We start from the raw sequence: 20,849 nt of genomic DNA, 5'->3' as shown, positions 1-20,849 counted from the left end.
AATGAAATTAAACTTAAAGTAATCTTTGTCGAGTAAAGTATTAGTAATGTTGGAGTAATGTAAAAACAGCCTAAATGTCATATACATGTCAGGTTTTCACTCTAATATTCTGGTCCTTAACTTGCTGTGTAAAGAGCCACTGACTGACATTTTGTGATAAAAATATAAAACATACATTGTGTGATATAAGATAATAATTGTATCTGTTGTAGTGCTTATGGGGGTGGTGACAAACTTTCTGAAATGTTGTTGCAAGAAAAAGGAAGAAACAGAAAAGAGAGGAAGAGAAACTTCAGCTCCAAAAAGGCGGCAGATATCAGTGTGGAGAGAAGACTGACAAAGACCAAGACGAAACACGTAAACTGTTTAATATATTTCAAAATATCTTTTTAAAATTTTAAATCTGAATGTAAAGGTTTTCATATTTATAGCAGTGCTGGTAAAATTAAGAGATCTTATGCATTCATTAAATACGGTTAACAATATACATATATTTATGATATGAGTGGTATTTTTACTCTGTAAGGATCATTTTTATTCATTAATTAATGTTTCAGCAATAGATGAATTAAAAGAAGATTTTTACCATAAAGATCTTTATGGCAAATTACTACATAACTAAGCATGCACTTCATTTACTGAGTTGTGAGAAGATGACTTTTCTTGTGTTTTAAATATTGTTTTAATTCCTTTATACTTCTTTAATTTGCTTTATCATCTTGATTAGTTATTCTGTGGAGGGAGAGACTGAACGTGTTGAGCATCGAATATCAAGGATGTTTGTTCTCATCTGGTCAACTCTGTTGTTCTCTGTAAGAGGCAGCAATGCTGACAAAGGTTTGCATCTGATAATTTGTAATTTCTATTTCTGCAAATATGATAGTATAATATATTTAGCATATATCTGTATGTGAAACTGTTTTCCTGACATGAATCTAGATAATAAGCATTTATTCACACTCACACATAATTTAATAGTGCCATTGCTATCAGTTGACTTGCATGTGATAAATAAATATTTTGTTAACTGCACATATAATAGAATAAGAAATGTGAAACCTTTCATCTTTTCCTTTCCTTAACAGTTACCTCAGTCTGGGGACGACAACACTGTGTTGGAAGTTACTGTGTGACTCCCAGTGAGCGAGAACTAACAGCAGAGGCTGGACTCTGTGTTGTGATCCCGTGTTCTTTCACTACTGCTAAATATTTTACAGCCAAACATACAGTTTGGTACAAATGTGAAGCATCTAAAAAAAGATGTAGTGATGCTGACATAATATTTTACAGCAACAAAAACACAGACAAAAAAGCTCAGTCTGGGTTTGAAGGACGAGTCTCACGTTTGGAGCCTGATGTGAGTCAGAAAAACTGCAGCATCATCATTAATGATCTGAAAGAGTCTGATTCAGGATCATATCAGCTCAGAGTTACTGGTGTACGGAACAGAACACAAGATGTATTCATATTTAATCAGAGAGTGACTGTTATAGTTAAAGGTATGAAAAGCTATTCCAAGATCAATCATGTAGAAAAACAATATTCAGTCATGTACAATAGCTCATTTAGCATTTTTATGGTGTTAATGAAGTATTCATTTTTTTTGGAAATTGATGACCTCTATGGCAGCTGCTAGGAACTGCTGCAGTTCCTGATAAAACTTGTGTTTGCCATTAACCATTTTCACCAAATATCTTATTATCTGAGCCCAAATCCAAGTAGTTAATAAACTTCAAGCATTTCACTTGATTTCATTAATGCCCAGTATTTCCATTAGGTATTGAACAGAAGCCCAAAGTAATGATTCCCACACTGACAGAGGGACAGCAGGCCACACTGACCTGCACTGCTCCTGGTGTCTGCTCTGGATCTGTTCCTCAAATCACCTGGACATGGAGAGGAGCAGGAGGGACTGAATCTTACATTACAGGAAACAGCACTGATTACAAGACTGAGAATCTAACTAATGTTACACGGAGACACATCTCAACTTTGACCTTTAACCCTTCAGCTGAACACCACAACACCAATGTCACCTGTAAAATCCACTTCACAAGTGACGTGACTGCAGAAAAGACTTCAGGTTTGAAAGTAAACTGTGTGTACTTTTACAACCTTAAGTTGACTTTCCCCCCCTAAAATCAATTTTATTTTACAGGATCATCTTTTCACTTGCAAGAATTTTATGGAAACTACATGATTGTGATTTATGTGTATTTGTTTCATAGATGTGAAGGAGGTTAACATCACTGGTGTTACAACTGTCAGAGACGGTGAGTCTCTGAATCTGACCTGCAATGTTCACAGTTTCCCTCCATCTCTGATTATTTGGTCTAAACTTGGTTCCAATGAAAAGCTTCACGCTGACACTGGATCACCCAATCTTGTCATCACCAATGTAACAGCAGGAGATGCTGGACAGTACGTCTGCACAGCTAAATATATGAATAATACCCTGAAGGACAAAGTCAACGTCACAGTAATATGTGAGTACACAGCTTTATGCTTTTGGACAGAATATATTTCTAGCAGAAACACACGCCTACATCTGGTTTTTGTAAGTATACTAAAATATATCCATTACAAAAAAGTGAGCTGAATTAAAAATTTGATGATTAGCGCTAATATCTACAGGTAGGATTAAAATCAAGGAATGAAAAATGAAGGTGGAATGTTGGCAAAAAAGCTGTTTAAACATAACATTCAGACATTTTCATAGATGCTGATCTGAAGTTGTTGGATTAGCCTGAGTTTGATCAACTTGCCTGTTTTATGTTATCGGAAGTCGGCACAGCTGCCGTCCCGTCACCATCATGGTCATAGCTTTCATTTTTAATGTACTAAAGGAGTTATTAATGACTTTTCATACTCCGTTTTCTCTGCATCTAACCAGTTGGCCAAGATGCTCATCTAGTACAATGCTAATCTTGTTTACTTGCTAATGATAGCGAAAGGCGAGTCAGCGGTAGCTTGCCTCACACACTGTACTCATTGTTTACTGTGAAAAACCAGAGTTTTAGACCACAATACATATGCGAAAATTACCAGAATAAAGGCCTCTACATGCTGGACGTGCAAAATCAGTTTATTTCATGCATTAAATTTGATGGACACAAATATTCTCAAAGCAGCCATTCACACCCACTGCATACTTACATAGGATGAATTTGCAATATTTATTTATTCATTTTTCAGCTCCAGTTGAATTTTCCTGATGTTTTGGAGGGGAATAATTCTGACTAATTGCAGCACTATCTAATGGTGACACAATCAAACCATACTGTAACATGATGGAATATTTGATTGTCATTGAACATTGTCTTGTATACCATACCATACCATACCACCTTTATTTATAAAGCACTTTAACATAAAACCAGAGTTCACAAAGTGCTGTACATGAGATAAGATAAGATAAAATAAATAACTAAAAAACTAAAATAAATTGAAACATGTTAAAACAAGTCAGTAACAATGAACAAGGGGAAACAAGAGAAAATCTACTCATCCGTAAAAGTTTCCCTGAAAAACATGGTATGGGCTACAGTTCTGACCCCTGCTTTCAATTTTTTATTAGCACATTTCTTATGATGACCAATGTTTTTAGACGATAATGAGTTCATGTTTTGCATGTACTTCGTATTATTCAAAAAATAACACGGAAATTGACTTTTTCCTAACGTTTTTTCCTTTCAGTTCTGTGCAATTATGTTGTGGTTGTTGTAGGAGTAGATCAGTGCTGACAAGTTGTTGAGCCAACCCTTGCATGGACGTCTTTCAGAAAGTTGTGTTATTCCAGTTGACCTGTGACATTTTTTGACTGACTACATTAGAGGACATTTGAGTGCACAACTGAACTTTGTATAAAAAAAAAATCTAACAATATCTGCAATCCATATCTAGCCTCAAACTGTAGCTAGAAATTTGGACTGGTAGCAACTGTTTTATGCATTTAAAGAACCAGGGAGTTCTACTTTTATCAAGAATTCTGTTAATACTTCTGTTTTTTGTTAATTAGGTTGCAGCTAGCTGCTGTGCTTGCCACATTGTTCTTAATGCACATGTGTTCAGTTACAAAGCTAATGTTACAAGTGCAAAAAGCTAAAAACTTTCACCATATTGCATTAACAAAAGAAATTGCTGTTGTAGAAAACAGACAAATAATAAACTTTAACCATGTTTTGTGACATTTCTTTGTTATTAGGGCAATTTATGCTGAAACAGATGTTAGAGTGGCTTATGTGTTATCTGTTGAATCCAGCAGAGGGCAGTGTTTGACTTTCTAATGATAAAACTATGACGGTTCAGATAGTATCTCTTCTCAGGTTAGACTGTATTATTTATTATCATCTACAGTTTTTGGCTTATAATTACAATTGTGGTGTTTATGATAATATTAATGCCGAGATATGTCGAGATATGCATTCTCTGGACCTACAGAGATATTTGAATATTCTACTTACACCTGTATGTATACAGCATATATGACGAATGTGCAGGAGTGAAAGTGTTCAGGACACACTGACATCTACCTTTGTGTGTAATTAGACAGCATCACAGTGTGACAACATTCAAACCACTCCAGGAATAGGGGGAAGCAGCATAATCCACCATAACACTCAGTTTGAAAATATATGTGTTTCTGAAATAAAAGCCACCTTACCTATGAGTATCCAGGATGGTCAGAGGCCCAAAATAGCTTAACTGTGTGGTGGAGCTCTACACTGAGGCCCTCTGTTCCTGTTCAATTTACACTAATCTTTATTACAAATTCTGTCTGCTACAGTATACATCACTATGCTGCTTTAATCAATTTTAGGTAATAAGTCAAAACATTTTCATCATAAAACATCTTGACCAAACACAGTGGCTGTAATGGAGAAAACCACTCAGTTACAACTACACATTTTTGCTTTCTGTCATGTTAGCAGTTTCAGCTGTGAACATGTGAGCTAATGTTAACTGACCGAGAGAGAATGTCAGCAGTATGAGGAAACTCTGCAGTCTTTCAGAGTCGTATTTTAGTACATTTAAGTGAGAATGGGAAGTTGTCAGACGCTGTGTGTACAGTGGTGCCACATATGTATATATGTGTATAAATATTTATAGACATCATCACAAAAGACAAACGTCCATGTACTGAAATAGAGACATATGTTTCTTAATTTGCAACAATTTATGCACTTCTGTAACAGAAGTTGTATCTTTTCATACATGGATGCATGAATATAAGATTACATGTAAAATGTATGTACTCAACTGTCAATACAGACTTTGTAATAATAAAATTAATACTTAAGTATACTTTACATGCAATATCTGCATTGCATCTAACATGAAATGTCATTGTTCATACTTTACCAAGCTGATATATGTTTAATAATGCAGTCAGTACAGTATGAGCAGTCTTTATTTTTCATAAACTGCTGAGTTAATGAGAATCGATAAGTGACATCGATAATGGAATCAGAGTCTGACTGCTACAGCAGCATCATCAATGATCTCACCAAGTTAGACATTTGGCAGAATTTCCTGATACTTTTCCAACAAAAGACTAAAAATGACTAAAAATATCTGCTTATTGATTAATGATGAAAATGCTTTCCAGATGGTCTCAGTGTAGACACTGTTCAGCACAGCTTGTGCGTCATATCCACAGGTTATCACACTTATCACCAACTTCTGAGCACTAGTTTTCTTACTTGAGATTATAACGATTTCTGGCTATGAACTGTATGTTTAATATTTCACAGACTGCAAGATTAAGACCTCCCATATCCAACAATTCAGTTTTCTTAATCCCAGTCTATAACACTGTTCTGTCTATGAAACTTTATGAAAACTATTATGAAAAGAAGCTAGGACCTATTTAGTCACCCCAGACTTTGCTTAATTGCTTGATGATTTAACCAGATATTATTTGATATTATTCTTTGAAACCAAGGCTACACGTTAACCCAAAACAGGCCCAGTATCTTTTTAAACTTGCCTCTATAATGAAAGCTGTAAGACATGATGGGATTTTACATGCAAAGCTGGATTACAGATGATGTTTTTTCTGCCATTTCTGTTCTTTCTGAGACATAAACAGTTGGATGTCGACTCTTTAAATGATATCATTTGTTTCTATCAAGTATGACTCAGCAGGTTAAGGCCAATAATACGACGCTATCAGTACTTGAGCTCCATTAGGCTCTTTCATCTTGTCTTTACTCAAGTTTTCACAGAATTATATATTTAAATGCTCAGACCACTCTGCTAAGTTAACCTTACGCTTTAATGCAAGATTCAGATTAAGAAGAAAAGCAGTTTGTTGACCTGCATGACACCAAAAAGCTATTTTGAAATGTAAAAAAAAAGACTGAAGTTATTTTTAACCCACATAATGTTGGCGATCACAGCTCTGTGGATCCATCTTTGTAGGGTCACAGTTATACAAATTGCTGCATGATTCATAGATTAAAATCTTGCACGTCCGTTGCAAACAAGAGGTTTCATAAATACAGAGAACTCAGCCATGTCTTATTCAGTGTTAAAATAAGAGTCCACAGCAATGGAACAAACCTTGAAAAAAACAGAAGTGTTATCAGACAAACTGTTGAAATGCTGAGACTGCTTGTCTTTCGAGTTCTGTAAGCTCTTTAATGCATTTAATTTAAATGAAATTAAACTTAATGTAATCTTTGTCGAGTAAAGTATTAGTAATGTTGGAGTAATGTAAAAACAGCCTAAATGTCATATACATGTCAGGTTTTCACTCTAATATTCTGGTCTTTAACTTGCTGTGTAAAGAGCACCATATAAATAAAACAGAGCGGAGTGTAAGAAACTTTATTTCGTACAACTACAGGGGTCTCATTTTCTTAAGATGGCAAGATTTTTGAGGAATCGAAACATCCACTGACTGACATTTTGTGATAAAAATATAAGACATACATTGTGTGATATAAGATAATAATTGTATCTGTTGTAGTGCTTATGGGGGTGGTGACATACTTTCTGAAATGTTGTTGCAAGAAAAAGGAAGAAACAGAAAAGAGAGGAAGAGAAACTTCAGCTCCAAAAAGGCGGCAGATATCAGTGTGGAGAGAAGACTGACGAAGAACAAGACGAAACACGTAAACTGTTTAATATATTTCAAAATATCTTTTTAAAATTTTAAATCTGAATGTAAAGGTTTTCATATTTATAGCAGTGTTGGTAAAATTAACAGATCTTATGCATTCATTAAATATGGTTGACAATATACATATATTCATGATATGAGTGGTATTTTTACTCTGTAAGGATCATTTTTTTCATTAATTAACCTCCTAGGAACTGGCGTCCACATATGTGGACATCACATTTTGTGTTATTTAGACCAAAATACTCAATTTTGCTCTACAAGGGCCTGATATCCACTTACGATGACATTATACTGCTACTGTTCTATCAACATTTTAAACAAATATCCTCATATGTGGATCTTATTTTTTTTAAAAACAAAAATAAGGTAAAAAAAATCTGGTGATTCTTTGTTTTTACATTCATCGGGCCCCAATGTGACCAAATATCAGAGAGAAATTAAAAATGCATGCCGTGGAAGAGTTCGGGTCTTAGGAGGTTAATGTTTCAGAAATAGATATCACAAAGATTTTTACCATAAAGATCTTTATGGTTAATTACTACATAACTAAGCATGTGACATCATTTACAGAGTTGTGAGAAGATGACTTTTCTTGTGTTTTAAATATTGTTTTAATTCCTTTATACTTCTTTAATTTGCTTTATCATCTTGATTAGTTATTCTGTGGAGGGAGAGACTGAACGTGTTGAGCATCGAATATCAAGAATGTTCGTTCTCATCTGGTCAACTCTGTTGTTCTCTGTAAGAGGCAGCAGTGCTGACAAAGGTTTGCATCTGATAATTTGTAATTTGTATTTCTGCCAATATGATTTTTAGTAAATATCTCTATGTGAAACTATTTTCATGACATGAATCTAGACAAAAAGCATTTATTCACACTCACACATAATTTAATAGTGCCATTGCTATCTTTTGACTTGTATGTCATAATTAAATCTTTTGTTAACTGCACATATAATAAGTTAAGAAATTTGAAACCTTTCATTTTTCCCTTTCCATTAACAGTTACCTCAGTCTGGGGACGACAACACTGTAGAGGCAATTGTGTGACTCTCAGTGAGCGAGAACTAACAGCAGAGGCTGGACTCTGTGTTGTGATCCCGTGTTCTTTCACTACTGCTGCTAACTTTGCACCCAAACATATAGTTTGGTACAAATGCAAATCGTGTAAAAAATATAGTGATGCTGACATAATATTTCACAGCAACAAGAACAACAAAAAGGTTCAGTCTGGGTTTAAAGGACGAGTGTCACGTTTGGAGCCTGATGTGAGTCAGAAAAACTGCAGCATCATCATTAATGATCTCAAAGAGTCTGATTCTGGATTTTATCAGCTCAGAGTTACTGGTGTACTGAATGGAAAACAAGATGGAGTCACATTCAATCAGAGAGTGACTGTTATAGTTAAAGGTATGAAAAGCTATTCCAAGATCAATCATGTAGAAAAACGATTTTCAGTCATGTACAATAGCTTATTTAGTATTTTTATGGTCTTAATGAAGTATTCATTTTTTTTGGGAATTGTTGACCTCTATGGTAGCTGGTAGGAACTGCAGCAGTTCCTGGTAAAACTTGCCATTAACAATTTTCACCAGATATCTTATTATCTAAGCCCAAATCCAAGTAGTTAATAAACTTCAAGCATGTCACTTGATTTCATTAATGCCCAGTATTTCCATTAGGTATTGAACAGAAGCCCAAAGTAATGATTCCCACACTGACTGAGGGACAGCAGGCCACACTGACCTGCACTGCTCCTGGTCTCTGCTCTGGATCTGCTCCTCAAATCACCTGGACCTGGAGAGGAGCAGGAGGGACTGAATCTTACATTACAGGAAACAGCACTGATTACAAGACTGAGAATCTAACTAATGTTACACGGAGACACATCTCAACTTTGACCTTTAACCCTTCAGCTGAACAGCACAACACCAATGTCACCTGTAAAATCCACTTCACAAGTGACGTGACTGCAGAAAAGACTTCAGGTTTGAATGTAAACTGTGAGTACTTTCATAACCTTAAGTTGACTTTCCCCCCTAAAATCCATTTTATTTTACAGGATCATCTTTTCACTTGCAAGAATTTTGGAGTTATGGAAACTACATGATTGTGATTTATGTGTATTTGTTTCATAGATGTGAAGGAGGTTAACATCACTGGTGTTACAACTGTCAGGGACGGTGAGTCTCTGAATCTGACCTGCAATCTTCACAGTTTCCCTCCATCTCTGATTATTTGGTCTAAACTTGGTTCCAATGAAAAGCTTCACACTGACACTGGATCAGCCAATCTTGTCATCACCAATGTAACAGCAGGAGATGCTGGACAGTACGTCTGCACAGCTAAATATATGAACAATACCCTGAAGGACAAAGTCAACGTCACCGTAATATGTGAGTACACAACTGCTGTTTTTGGACAGAATATATTTCTAGCAGAAACACAAGCCTACATCTGGTTTTTGTAAGTATACTAAAATATATCCACTACAAAAAAGTGAGCTGAATAAAAAGGTTGATTAGCGTTAATATCTACAGGTAGGATTAAATTTAGGAAAGAAAAATGAAGGTGGAATGTTGGCAAAAAAGCTGTTTAAACATAACATTCAGACATTTTCATAGATGCTGATCTGAAAGTGTTGGCTAAGCCTGCAACTGATCAACTTGCCTGTTTTATGTTACTGGAAGTCGGCACAGCTGCCGTCCCCTCACCATCATCGTCACAGCTTTCATTTTTAATGTACTAAAGGAGTTATTAATGACTTTTCATACTGTTTTGTCTGCATCTAACATATTGGGAAAGAGGAAGGTCATCTAGTACAGTGCTAAGCTTGTTTACTTGCTGATTGTAGTGAAAGGTGAGTCAGTAGTAGCTTGCCTCACACAGTGGTCTCCCGGTTTACTGTGAAAGACCAGAGTTTTAGACCACAATACGTGTGTGAAAATCACCAGAATAAAGGCTTTTACATGCTGGATGTGCAAAATCTGGTTTCAATGGACTCAAATATTCTTAAAGCGGCCATGCACACCCACTGCATACTTATGTAGGATGAATTTGCACAACAACTCAGGATGAGGATAGCTGTGGAGCTTCAGTGCGACAATGGGTGGGTTGATTGCAGTGTTTTTAAACTTGTGCTAATGCTGCTCCTTGTTGTTTATAATGTGACAAAAGATTATTCTGTACAGTTCGTCTGTATAGCAAAATATTTGAACATGACTCTTACATTATATCTGAATGTGTCTGTGTCTTGTAAGTACGTTAACCTTAATTCTGAGGTTTATATGCACAGTAAAGGTTAAGTCTGTATTTTTTTTTTAAACAAAGTTTGCTTATATTTAATAATTCTTTGAGTTATTTTCTAATTTCTGATCTTAAACAAAATATTGTCATTTCTTCAACAGATAAAAGGATACCTCAAATCATTGGAAACACAACTATCAAGGAGGGAGATGTCCTGAATCTGACCTGCAGTGTTGAAAGTTTCCCTCCATCTCTTATTATGTGGTCTAAATTAAGTTCCAAGGCAAACCATCATAACGACACTGGATCTGCTACACTAGTCATCCCAAATGCAACAGCAGAACATTCTGGACAGTACATCTGTACAGCAAAATACATGGACAGTGTCCTGAAGAAAGACACCAATGTAACCGTGATATGTAAGTACACAACATCGTGCTTTCCAGCAGAAAAAGTATTCTTGGCACAGTTTCCCCCATCTGACAGCGGAAACTGCCAGTTTAGAGAAGCCCAGGTCTTTTGAATAACTTCTACAGTATCACTCTTTCAAATATGTGATGCCATCTCAACATTGTGCATTGTGCAGTCAAATTTGTAGACATTTTTAGATTGTTGGCCTTGACTGCTAGCACTAAAAAGCAAACAAAAAAATACATATTGAATAAAATGCAGACAATGTAAAATATACAATAAAATGAACATTCCTGACAAACTACTTTAATAAAAAAAAAATTACAAATGTGCATTTAAGAACCATTTGAATTTACTTATCACATTCTACAATAAACATTTTAAAAGCTGTTGATATTTGTGGCACTTGACAGTAGGTATATAGTGTTACAAACAAAGATGGGTAGTAACACGTTAAAAGTAACACATTACTGTAAAGCTATTATTTTTTCAAGTAATGAGTAAAGTAAGCGATTAATATTCCAAAAAAAAGCTGATTTGGTTTACTGTATCTCATGACAATGACGTGCGAGCGTGCAACGTCCATGTCACAATACGGCTGTGTGCAGGCAAGAGTAGGACCCAAACGCAAACTCGCAGAGACAAAAAGTAAACTCAAAACACACAGCTTTATTGCTGGCGCGGAGTGGGACACAAAAAACAATACAAAACTAAACTAAACTGGGAAAACTAAAGCACAAGGAGCCACAGGGAAAAATCACACAGCTATGAGGGAGGACACAAAAACCGACAAAGAGAAACATGGGGCTTAAATACACTGAGGGATAACGAGGGGGAATGAGCCACAGAAGGAGAGCACAGCTGGGAGTAATTAGGCAGGACGAGACAAGGGAAGCAAAATTAGAAACATTAACATAGGACAGACTGTGAAAGTAAAACAGGAAACGCACTGACGGAACTCAAGACATGTAAACTTAACAGACTGGGGAGACAGAACATAGGGACCTGAAACATGGAACAGAAAGGCACAGTAGACACAACATGTACATAACAACGCCACAGGGGAAGAGTAAAACAAAATGCAGGAACACAGGACCTCTTTCAAAATAAAATGGGAAACATAATGAAGTGCAAACATGACAACATAAGAAACACAGACATGAAGCACATGAAGGACAAGGGAGACTTAACAGGGGTTGGATACCAAAGGGGAATCTAATAAACAAATGAACTTAGAAAACCTAATGAACAAAATCATGAGGATAGCTGTGGAGCTTCAGTGCGACAATGGGTGGGTTGATTGCAGTGTTTTTAAACTTGTGCTAATGCTAATGCTACTCCTTGTTGTTTATAATGTGACAAAAGATTATTCTGTACAGTTCGTCTGTATAGCAAAATATTTGAACATGACTCTTACATTATATCTGAATGTGTCTGTGTCTTGTAAGTACGTTAACCTTAATTCTGAGGTTTATATGCACAGTAAAGGTTACGTCTGTATTTTTTTTTTTTAAACAAAGTTTGCTTATATTTAATAATTCTTTGAGTTATTTTCTAATTTCTGATCTTAAACAAAATATTGTCATTTCTTCAACAGATAAAAGGATACCTCAAATCATTGGAAACACAACTATCAAGGAGGGAGATGTCCTGAATCTGACCTGCAGTGTTGAAAGTTTCCCTCCATCTCTTATTATGTGGTCTAAATTAAGTTCCAAGGCAAACCATCATAACGACACTGGATCTGCTACACTAGTCATCCCAAATGCAACAGCAGAACATTCTGGACAGTACATCTGTACAGCAAAATACATGGACAGTGTCCTGAAGAAAGACACCAATGTAACCGTGATATGTAAGTACACAACATCGTGCTTTCCAGCAGAAAAAGTATTCTTGGCACAGTTTCCCCCATCTGACAGCGGAAACTGCCAGTTTAGAGAAGCCCAGGTCTTTTGAATAACTTCTACAGTATCACTCTTTCAAATATGTGATGCCATCTCAACATTGTGCATTGTGCAGTCAAATTTGTAGACATTTTTAGATTGTTGGCCTTGACTGCTAGCACTAAAAAGCAAACAAAAAAATACATATTGAATAAAATGCAGACAATGTAAAATATACAATAAAATGAACATTCCTGACAAACTACTTTAATAAAAAAAAAATTACAAATGTGCATTTAAGAACCATTTGAATTTACTTATCACATTCTACAATAAACATTTTAAAAGCTGTTGATATTTGTGGCACTTGACAGTAGGTATATAGTGTTACAAACAAAGATGGGTAGTAACACGTTAAAAGTAACACATTACTGTAAAGCTATTATTTTTTCAAGTAATGAGTAAAGTAAGCGATTAATATTCCAAAAAAAAGCTGATTTGGTTTACTGTATCTCATGACAATGACGTGCGAGCGTGCAACGTCCATGTCACAATACGGCTGTGTGCAGGCAAGAGTAGGACCCAAACGCAAACTCGCAGAGACAAAAAGTAAACTCAAAACACACAGCTTTATTGCTGGCGTGGAGTGGGACACAAAAAACAATACAAAACTAAACTAAACTGGGAAAACTAAAGCACAAGGAGCCACAGGGAAAAATCACACAGCTATGAGGGAGGACACAAAAACCGACAAAGAGAAACATGGGGCTTAAATACACTGAGGGATAACGAGGGGGAATGAGCCACAGAAGGAGAGCACAGCTGGGAGTAATTAGGCAGGACGAGACAAGGGAAGCAAAATTAGAAACATTAACATAGGACAGACTGTGAAAGTAAAACAGGAAACGCACTGACGGAACTCAAGACATGTAAACTTAACAGACTGGGGAGACAGAACATAGGGACCTGAAACATGGAACAGAAAGGCACAGTAGACACAACATGTACATAACAACGCCACAGGGGAAGAGTAAAACAAAATGCAGGAACACAGGACCTCTTTCAAAATAAAATGGGAAACATAATGAAGTGCAAACATGACAACATAAGAAACACAGACATGAAGCACATGAAGGACAAGGGAGACTTAACAGGGGTTGGATACCAAAGGGGAATCTAATAAACAAATGAACTTAGAAAACCTAATGAACAAAATCATGAGGATAGCTGTGGAGCTTCAGTGCGACAATGGGTGGGTTGATTGCAGTGTTTTTAAACTTGTGCTAATGCTAATGCTACTCCTTGTTGTTTATAATGTGACAAAAGATTATTCTGTACAGTTCGTCTGTATAGCAAAATATTTGAACATGACTCTTACATTATATCTGAATGTGTCTGTGTCTTGTAAGTACGTTAACCTTAATTCTGAGGTTTATATGCACAGTAAAGGTTACGTCTGTATTTTTTTTTTTTAAACAAAGTTTGCTTATATTTAATAATTCTTTGAGTTATTTTCTAATTTCTGATCTTAAACAAAATATTGTCATTTCTTCAACAGATAAAAGGATACCTCAAATCATTGGAAACACAACTATCAAGGAGGGAGATGTCCTGAATCTGACCTGCAGTGTTGAAAGTTTCCCTCCATCTCTTATTATGTGGTCTAAATTAAGTTCCAAGGCAAACCATCATAACGACACTGGATCTGCTACACTAGTCATCCCAAATGCAACAGCAGAACATTCTGGACAGTACATCTGTACAGCAAAATACATGGACAGTGTCCTGAAGAAAGACACCAATGTAACCGTGATATGTAAGATATACGTAAAATAAACTCAAACTTAAAACGCTGGGTCAAAAGACCCAGGATCATGACAGTCCATAGCAGCAACAGACGTGTGTAGATGAACAATGGATTATATGGAGGGTGGGAGAGAGTACGACTATGCAGCATTTAAAGCTTGGAAGTACTGAGATTACTTTGTTTAATTCCGTAAAAAGTGACAAAAACATTAGTGTCCATTGTACACTCAGCGTGGGAAAAAAACTTTCTACAGTGAAAAATTAAACTTAAAATCTGAGCAAGCACCTAGCACCCTGCCACAGTGTAACGTTGAATTGTGTTCATTGGTTGAGAGGAGGCGGTAGAAACCTTAGCAGGATAGTAGGAAAAATACGCAATCACACTGGTACTGGGAATTCCACAGCATATCCTTTAATGCACCTTTTCTTCATCAACCATACAAGGCCCGGTTGAACGGCTGTTGCCTACGAAACATGACACACAGTGTTCATACAACCCGTAACATTGCAAAAGTTCCTGAAGAGGTAAAATATATAAAGTCTGTCTTTTTCCATGCACTCGCGTGCAAACATTTTGTTCATGTCACTACCCGATCTGTACCAGAAACCCGGTCAGTACCACACATGCGCAAATCTTACATCACTTCCTCTCTTTGCCAACATTGCAACATTTAATATATTTGAATGACACTGTTAGCGCCCAGTTAGCTCCTAGCATTTCTCGACAGCTCTGCCTCTTTTTTGACTGCCCGGATATTTAAACAATGGATACCTCCATATACAAACAAATTCATGCATTTCTCCTCAACGGAAAGCGTCCCCCGATTGAACAACAGCGCCGTAAAATAAGAAGAATGGTGCCTAATTACAGACTTAATAATACAGACTTAGTTATGTGTCATGTGAAGATTCATCAGCCAGATTAAGTGTTTACTGACAAATGACAGTGATAGGGGACATCATCATCACTATTCCAACAATCCTCTCCACACAGAGAAGCAGAAACACACTCGACTATCACTAAATCAAATTTAACACGCATACATGAACATGATTTGTAATGATGCAAGTTCAGTTTACAATAGGGCTCATTTGCTCGGTCAGCAAGTGACAGTATTCTCGTACACTGGGGAGTAAACTGCCATTAAACGAAACAGAAGAAGAAGAGAACATCTGCACATGCACGGTACGGATCGGGGAGTCCTGATCCGTAACTATCTTTTGATTTTTTGTTTTTGTCTACATTATATTGAAATGTTTCATTATTGCCGACATTTTCCCTTGTGGGACAATTAAAGGATTATTCTATTCTATTCTATTCTATTCTAACATTTTAAGAGATACGTATTATTGTTAACATCTTAACAGATACTCTGACCTGTAACTATTATAAAATGCTTTGAGCGGAAGTAGACGCCTTTCGCACATGCGTGGTACTGATCGGGTTTCCGGTACGGATCGGGTAGTGACAGTTCACAGTTAAGGCAGTGGCTAATACTAATGACATCATAAACCCCTGACTTAGGTTGCCTTAAAAAACCACCACACAATTATGACTGTTATAACGGGAATGCAAAATTCACAGAGAAACCCCCGGATTATTTTGTGCTTCTTATTATTGTTCTAGCATCAACACACTACTTTTCTTACATGTTCATGTCTACACAGCTGTGCAGGGTATCATTACACATTTCCATAGTATAATGTTTGTATGACAGTGTTCTTTGAATGAACCACTTAAATGTGGTTTTTAGATACAAGGAACCTTCACATCATTGGGAATACAACTGTGAAGGAGGGAGATGTTCTGAGTCTGACCTGCACGTTTGAAAGTTTCCCCCCAGCTGTTATTGTGTGGAAAAAAAAGTAGTTCCAACACAGACATTCATAGTGGAACCTACATTGAATTGCACAGTGACACTGGATCTGCTACACTTGTTGTTTATAATTCTGTTTATAACATGTTTATAACATTCTGGACAGTACATCTGTACAGCAGAATATTTATACACGACTCTTAGATCTTATCTCAATGTCACTGTGTCTTGTGAATAGTTTAACCTTGAATCTGAAGTTTATATTTTGGGTTAACTTTCCCTTGTTTTATGATTCTGATCATGTGTTTACAGGGTTTTCAAAGATACAGACGGGCTCTGGATGTGTGCTTCAGTCAGAGGTTTTGACCTGTGTGTGTATCAGTGAAGGGTTTCCTTTACCTACTATCAATTGGCCGCTACTGAAGAACCACACTGAGTACTCTGTCATTACTACTGTGTCAAACCACACAGTCAACAGCACTGTCAGTCTGACTGTAAAAAGCCATGACAACAGCACTGTTGAATGTGTGAGTAACAATGGAAATGGAGAAGAAAGAGAAATCCTCCTTATCCATCAAAACTTGTCTGAAAAACATGGTATGTGCTTTTTCAAATTATCACCACTACCACTTTCTATATCAAATAATATCAATATCTTTGTAATCAGACATTGATTAGTTAGTTTTTTTTCCCATTTACTCTATGTAATATAAAGAAAATGTATTAAGCTTTTTTATGTTGTTTCCTTTGGTTATAGAGCAATCATCTGTTGTCAGGCTGGCATACCTGAAAGTCACCATTGCCTTTTTGACTGGGGTACTTTTTTCAGCAGTCCTTTGCTGTTTGGCCACACATTGTTACAGGTACAGCATTTACTTTTATAACTATTATTAGGATGGATGGATGGATAGATGGATAGACAGGTAATTACTTTTTTTTTTTTACTATAAAATTACTCTTTTCTCCAGAAACAAACAAAAGACTTCCAGAAGTTTGGAGATGAGGACACATCAAGATGATAAAGTGGTATTTATGTTCATTTGGCTTTTTTTTTTTTTTTTTTTTTTTAAATATACTTGCTTTTTAGCTAGTTAATATGTATGCTCTCATTTGTCATCAGTCAAGATTTTATTTTGTAAAGACACTTCCTGTTATGTTGCTGAGAATAAGCGAGAGTTTATTAAAAGTCTTCTTCATGCTCTCCATTAATGCAGTTTCTGCTGACCTGTCTGCTAATGTAGACACTAAAATTCAACAGGAATAGATGAACAAAGTTTTAACAAAACAAATATTCTTTGTACACTAAAATATCATCCAGTCCTGCGATGCAACTGTCCCACAACCCAGGACCAATGTTCCTTATGTGTTTACAACCAGGAGAGAAATTGCCCTTCCACAGTGGGGACCACGTCCCAGGTGGATGAGGAGATCCCTCCTATCCTCATCTTGCCCCTCCACTATGCTAGTCACACCACAGCTCAGCTCGCACTCTGCACTTGAGTCTGTCACTCGATTCCACTGCGGCTTCCCTCGTGGCATTGCTCTTAAAAACAGACAAATCAGAATGAAATCATGCAAATAAAAACCACACACAAATAAACAATAAAAATCTATTATAAAAGACAAATACAAATTTCCACTGTGTGACACTAACACCTGTTAAAATGTGTTTTTCACATCCTGATCCAAGGTTCTACAATGTTACAGTAAAACAGTTGGGTCAGATTCATGCCACAATTATTTGGTACCATTTATAAGATCAGCCTTCATTTTCTTGTTGAGTTTAATTCAGTTCAGAGAGGGAGGTTTTGGATAATTTTGCTAAAAGACAAAATCTACTGAAAACAGTTGTTTTAGTAGGAGAATAAAAGTATGAGCATAAGTTCATGTATCTTACTTGATGTTTGAATGTTTTTTATACTTTAGTCAGTTATATACTATTAGAGAATGTTGCCGTGTTTTTGATATGATAATAAAGTTTTGTTTGTTTACCAATTCCATTGGAAGCTGGGAATTCACCACAATACAAAATGCAAATATAATTAACTGGCACAAAACGATCTGCTCTTTGGAGGGGCTTCCAGTGTCTGAGAAGGAATAACTCTGCTAAAGAATTATTCCCTTTTAAACACACCGCAGGCATATATAGACATTAAAGCTCTGTTTAATCAACAATACCAAAAAGACACAAAAAGAACAAAACAAGCAAACATAAAATGCTGAGTACATTGTGAAAGATTACAACCAGTACCTGTCAGTAACTAAAGGTTCAATTCTTACACCAAACTGATAAAGAAAAAAAAGTAAAAGAAGAATTTTGTTCTGTATGTAGCAAAATGTAAAAATACCAGACAGACGCAAGTGACTGACTCTTTTTATTTTGTACCTAACAGGTCTATGACAGCCAAGCATTACAGGACAATCTGACTCTTAACTCAAACAGCGGGCCAAAAGAAGTGGAGTATGCTGACATTAATTTTTCCTTGTTGAAAAACAATGGTGCCAGAGAGGCAGCAAGGAGGCAAGAGAGCACAAAGACAGTATATGCTGAAATTAAGAAAGCAGTCGAAGAACGGGAAGATGATGCTGAAGAGGAAGGTGAAATGCTGGAGGCCAAAGAGGACGAGATGGTAGTGGAGATGGAGATGAAATACCGTGAACCAGAAAAGGAGTTAGAAATGGGAAAGGAGAGAGTGTACGCCACTGTGAATGATGTTACTGATGAAATTTGAGGAATGTTTTATTGTGGAGATGATTGGGATAAAGAATCTCTCATCACACATTATGAACACCACGCCTTTGCATACAACGACAGCAACTATGCAAACATTAATTTACCGAAGTATGTGTGTGTGTATAAAATAACCTTTCTACATATAACCATTTCACCTAAGAACCGCATGATTCTGGTACATGAAGAGTGCACAGTAATTGCTATTAACAGTAGAGACACTGCACAACAAAATAGGAACAAAAAAAGCTTAAATATGCAGAAGTGTTCGCAGACAAGCTGTATGCAGATGAAATGACGAAATGCTAAAAGAGGGTTTTTTTTCTTTTCTTCTTTAAGCTCATTAATGCATTTGATCTTTCTAAGGAACTTCCTTCTTTATTTATATTACTGTTTACTAATATATGCGCATATGAACCATTAGGAAAGCAATGAATTAATGGCAATACAATGAGCCAGTAAGTGCTGAATGCTGTTGAAGTGATGTGAAGACAAATGGTGTGTATATGTTATATTTTCTGTCTGATATTGTAGGCGCTTTATTTGACAATGGAAAGACTGTTGAAGTGATTGAAATACAATAAAACTGAAATTAATGCATAAATTGTAATGAATTCATTTTACTGAAATTTCTGTTTGTTAAGATAATAAGAGTTTTCAGGACTAGGTCTGCACTGTAATGTTCCTCAATGACTTTTTAGATCCTGCTTTCTATTGAGCTTAGCTATTTAGTTTAGGTAACAGCTCCTTCTGCTGAGGTTGTCTCTCTGAGTTGCCATTCATAAAAGATAACAGTTCTTGGATTAGCTTGATTGCCTTTTCTGCCTCTTCTAGTTTCTCTTCTGCCATTTTAATGAGCATCCACCTACTCTTATTGGCAACAGCTTCGTCTGCTAGGTAATTACAGACCTCCACCATTCTGTCCTAGTTTATTTGGCTCAATATAGAGAAATATAGAGGAATCTCCAGATCCACCTCACTTATTTTGTTTTTTTCTCTAGAGAAAAAAGTCAGCTCTCCACACAGCAGAGCATCACCAGTGAATCATCCTGTACAGTGCAGTTGACTCTCACTTTATATGGCACAAAATCCCAATACTCACCTCAAGGTGTTTTATGTTGTAAAGTAAAGATTTTATAATAGAGAGGAAATCCCAACAATCAGATGACCCCCTGTAAGCATGGACTTAGTGACAAGCACTGTATTCCCACACTAACAGTGGGACAGCAGGACACAATGCAGCACAGCACACTGACATTGCTCCAGGTCTGTGTTTGGGATCTGTTTCTGGAGTCACATGGACATAAATCTTATGGGACACATCTCTGTTTTGACATCAGAGAATCTGACTGGTGTAACTTAGATATACAACTCAGCTTTGACCTTTAACCTTTAAGCTGAAAACCACATCACCAACGTTACCTGTACAATCAGCTTCACAGATGAAACATCTGGAGAGACATCTTCAAATTTCAATTTTTGAAAATCTTACTGATCTCATTTTTCTGTCCATGTGAAAAATCAATTAGAGAAGATATTAGATTGCTGAATTTTTCAGTTTTTTTTTTCCGTAAAACTGCTGACGATACAAGTGTGAGCGACGGTGAGAATGGCTGCAGTTTCAAAGTTTCACTGCATTTCTGATTGTTCTAACACAAACCTGCACAATGAGACTGGGCCACGGACAGTTGTCATGATTAATGCTACATCAGCCATAATTAACACTTTGTTTGTCATGGCACCACACGTATTCATCACAAAAGGCTGTTTTTAAAGATGGACAGTCTTCAATCTTAACAGTCAGTCTTAACTAATGACTAAAA

At 36.3% G+C, this 20,849-nt stretch overlaps 1 protein-coding gene across 1 annotated transcript; it reads left to right on the top strand.

Moving 5' to 3' along the window:
- Positions 1 to 310: 310 nt before the first annotated feature.
- LOC102796464 (cell adhesion molecule CEACAM5-like) lies at positions 311 to 19,161 on the top strand. The gene is made up of 13 exons (XM_087848369.1): positions 311 to 357; positions 728 to 837; positions 1,086 to 1,499; positions 1,778 to 2,098; positions 2,229 to 2,486; positions 9,268 to 9,525; positions 10,537 to 10,794; positions 12,384 to 12,641; positions 14,231 to 14,488; positions 16,608 to 16,892; positions 17,053 to 17,158; positions 17,264 to 17,321; positions 18,689 to 19,161. Exons 2-13 carry the CDS (start codon positions 777 to 779, stop codon positions 19,025 to 19,027), a joined length of 2,874 nt encoding a protein of 957 aa, XP_087704495.1. The 5' UTR covers positions 311 to 357; positions 728 to 776; the 3' UTR covers positions 19,028 to 19,161.
- Positions 19,162 to 20,849: the final 1,688 nt, after the last annotated feature.

The sequence above is a fragment of the Neolamprologus brichardi genome, chromosome 11, assembly GCF_056152115.1.
Source record: "Neolamprologus brichardi isolate AB-2024 chromosome 11, ASM5615211v1, whole genome shotgun sequence".
Classification (NCBI taxonomy): domain Eukaryota; kingdom Metazoa; phylum Chordata; class Actinopteri; order Cichliformes; family Cichlidae; genus Neolamprologus; species Neolamprologus brichardi.
This window is presented reverse-complemented; position numbering and strand designations above follow the sequence as displayed.

Excerpts from the sequence above, each read along its gene's own strand:
- LOC102796464 (XM_087848369.1), top strand. The coding sequence starts at position 777 with ATGTTTGTTCTCATCTGGTCAACTCTGTTGTTCTCTGTAAGAGGCAGC. Across the intron at positions 2,487-9,267 it reads AGTCAACGTCACAGTAATAT|ATGTGAAGGAGGTTAACATC; the intron begins GTGAGTACACAG and ends TTTGTTTCATAG. Across the intron at positions 17,159-17,263 it reads TTGGCCACACATTGTTACAG|AAACAAACAAAAGACTTCCA; the intron begins GTACAGCATTTA and ends TCTTTTCTCCAG.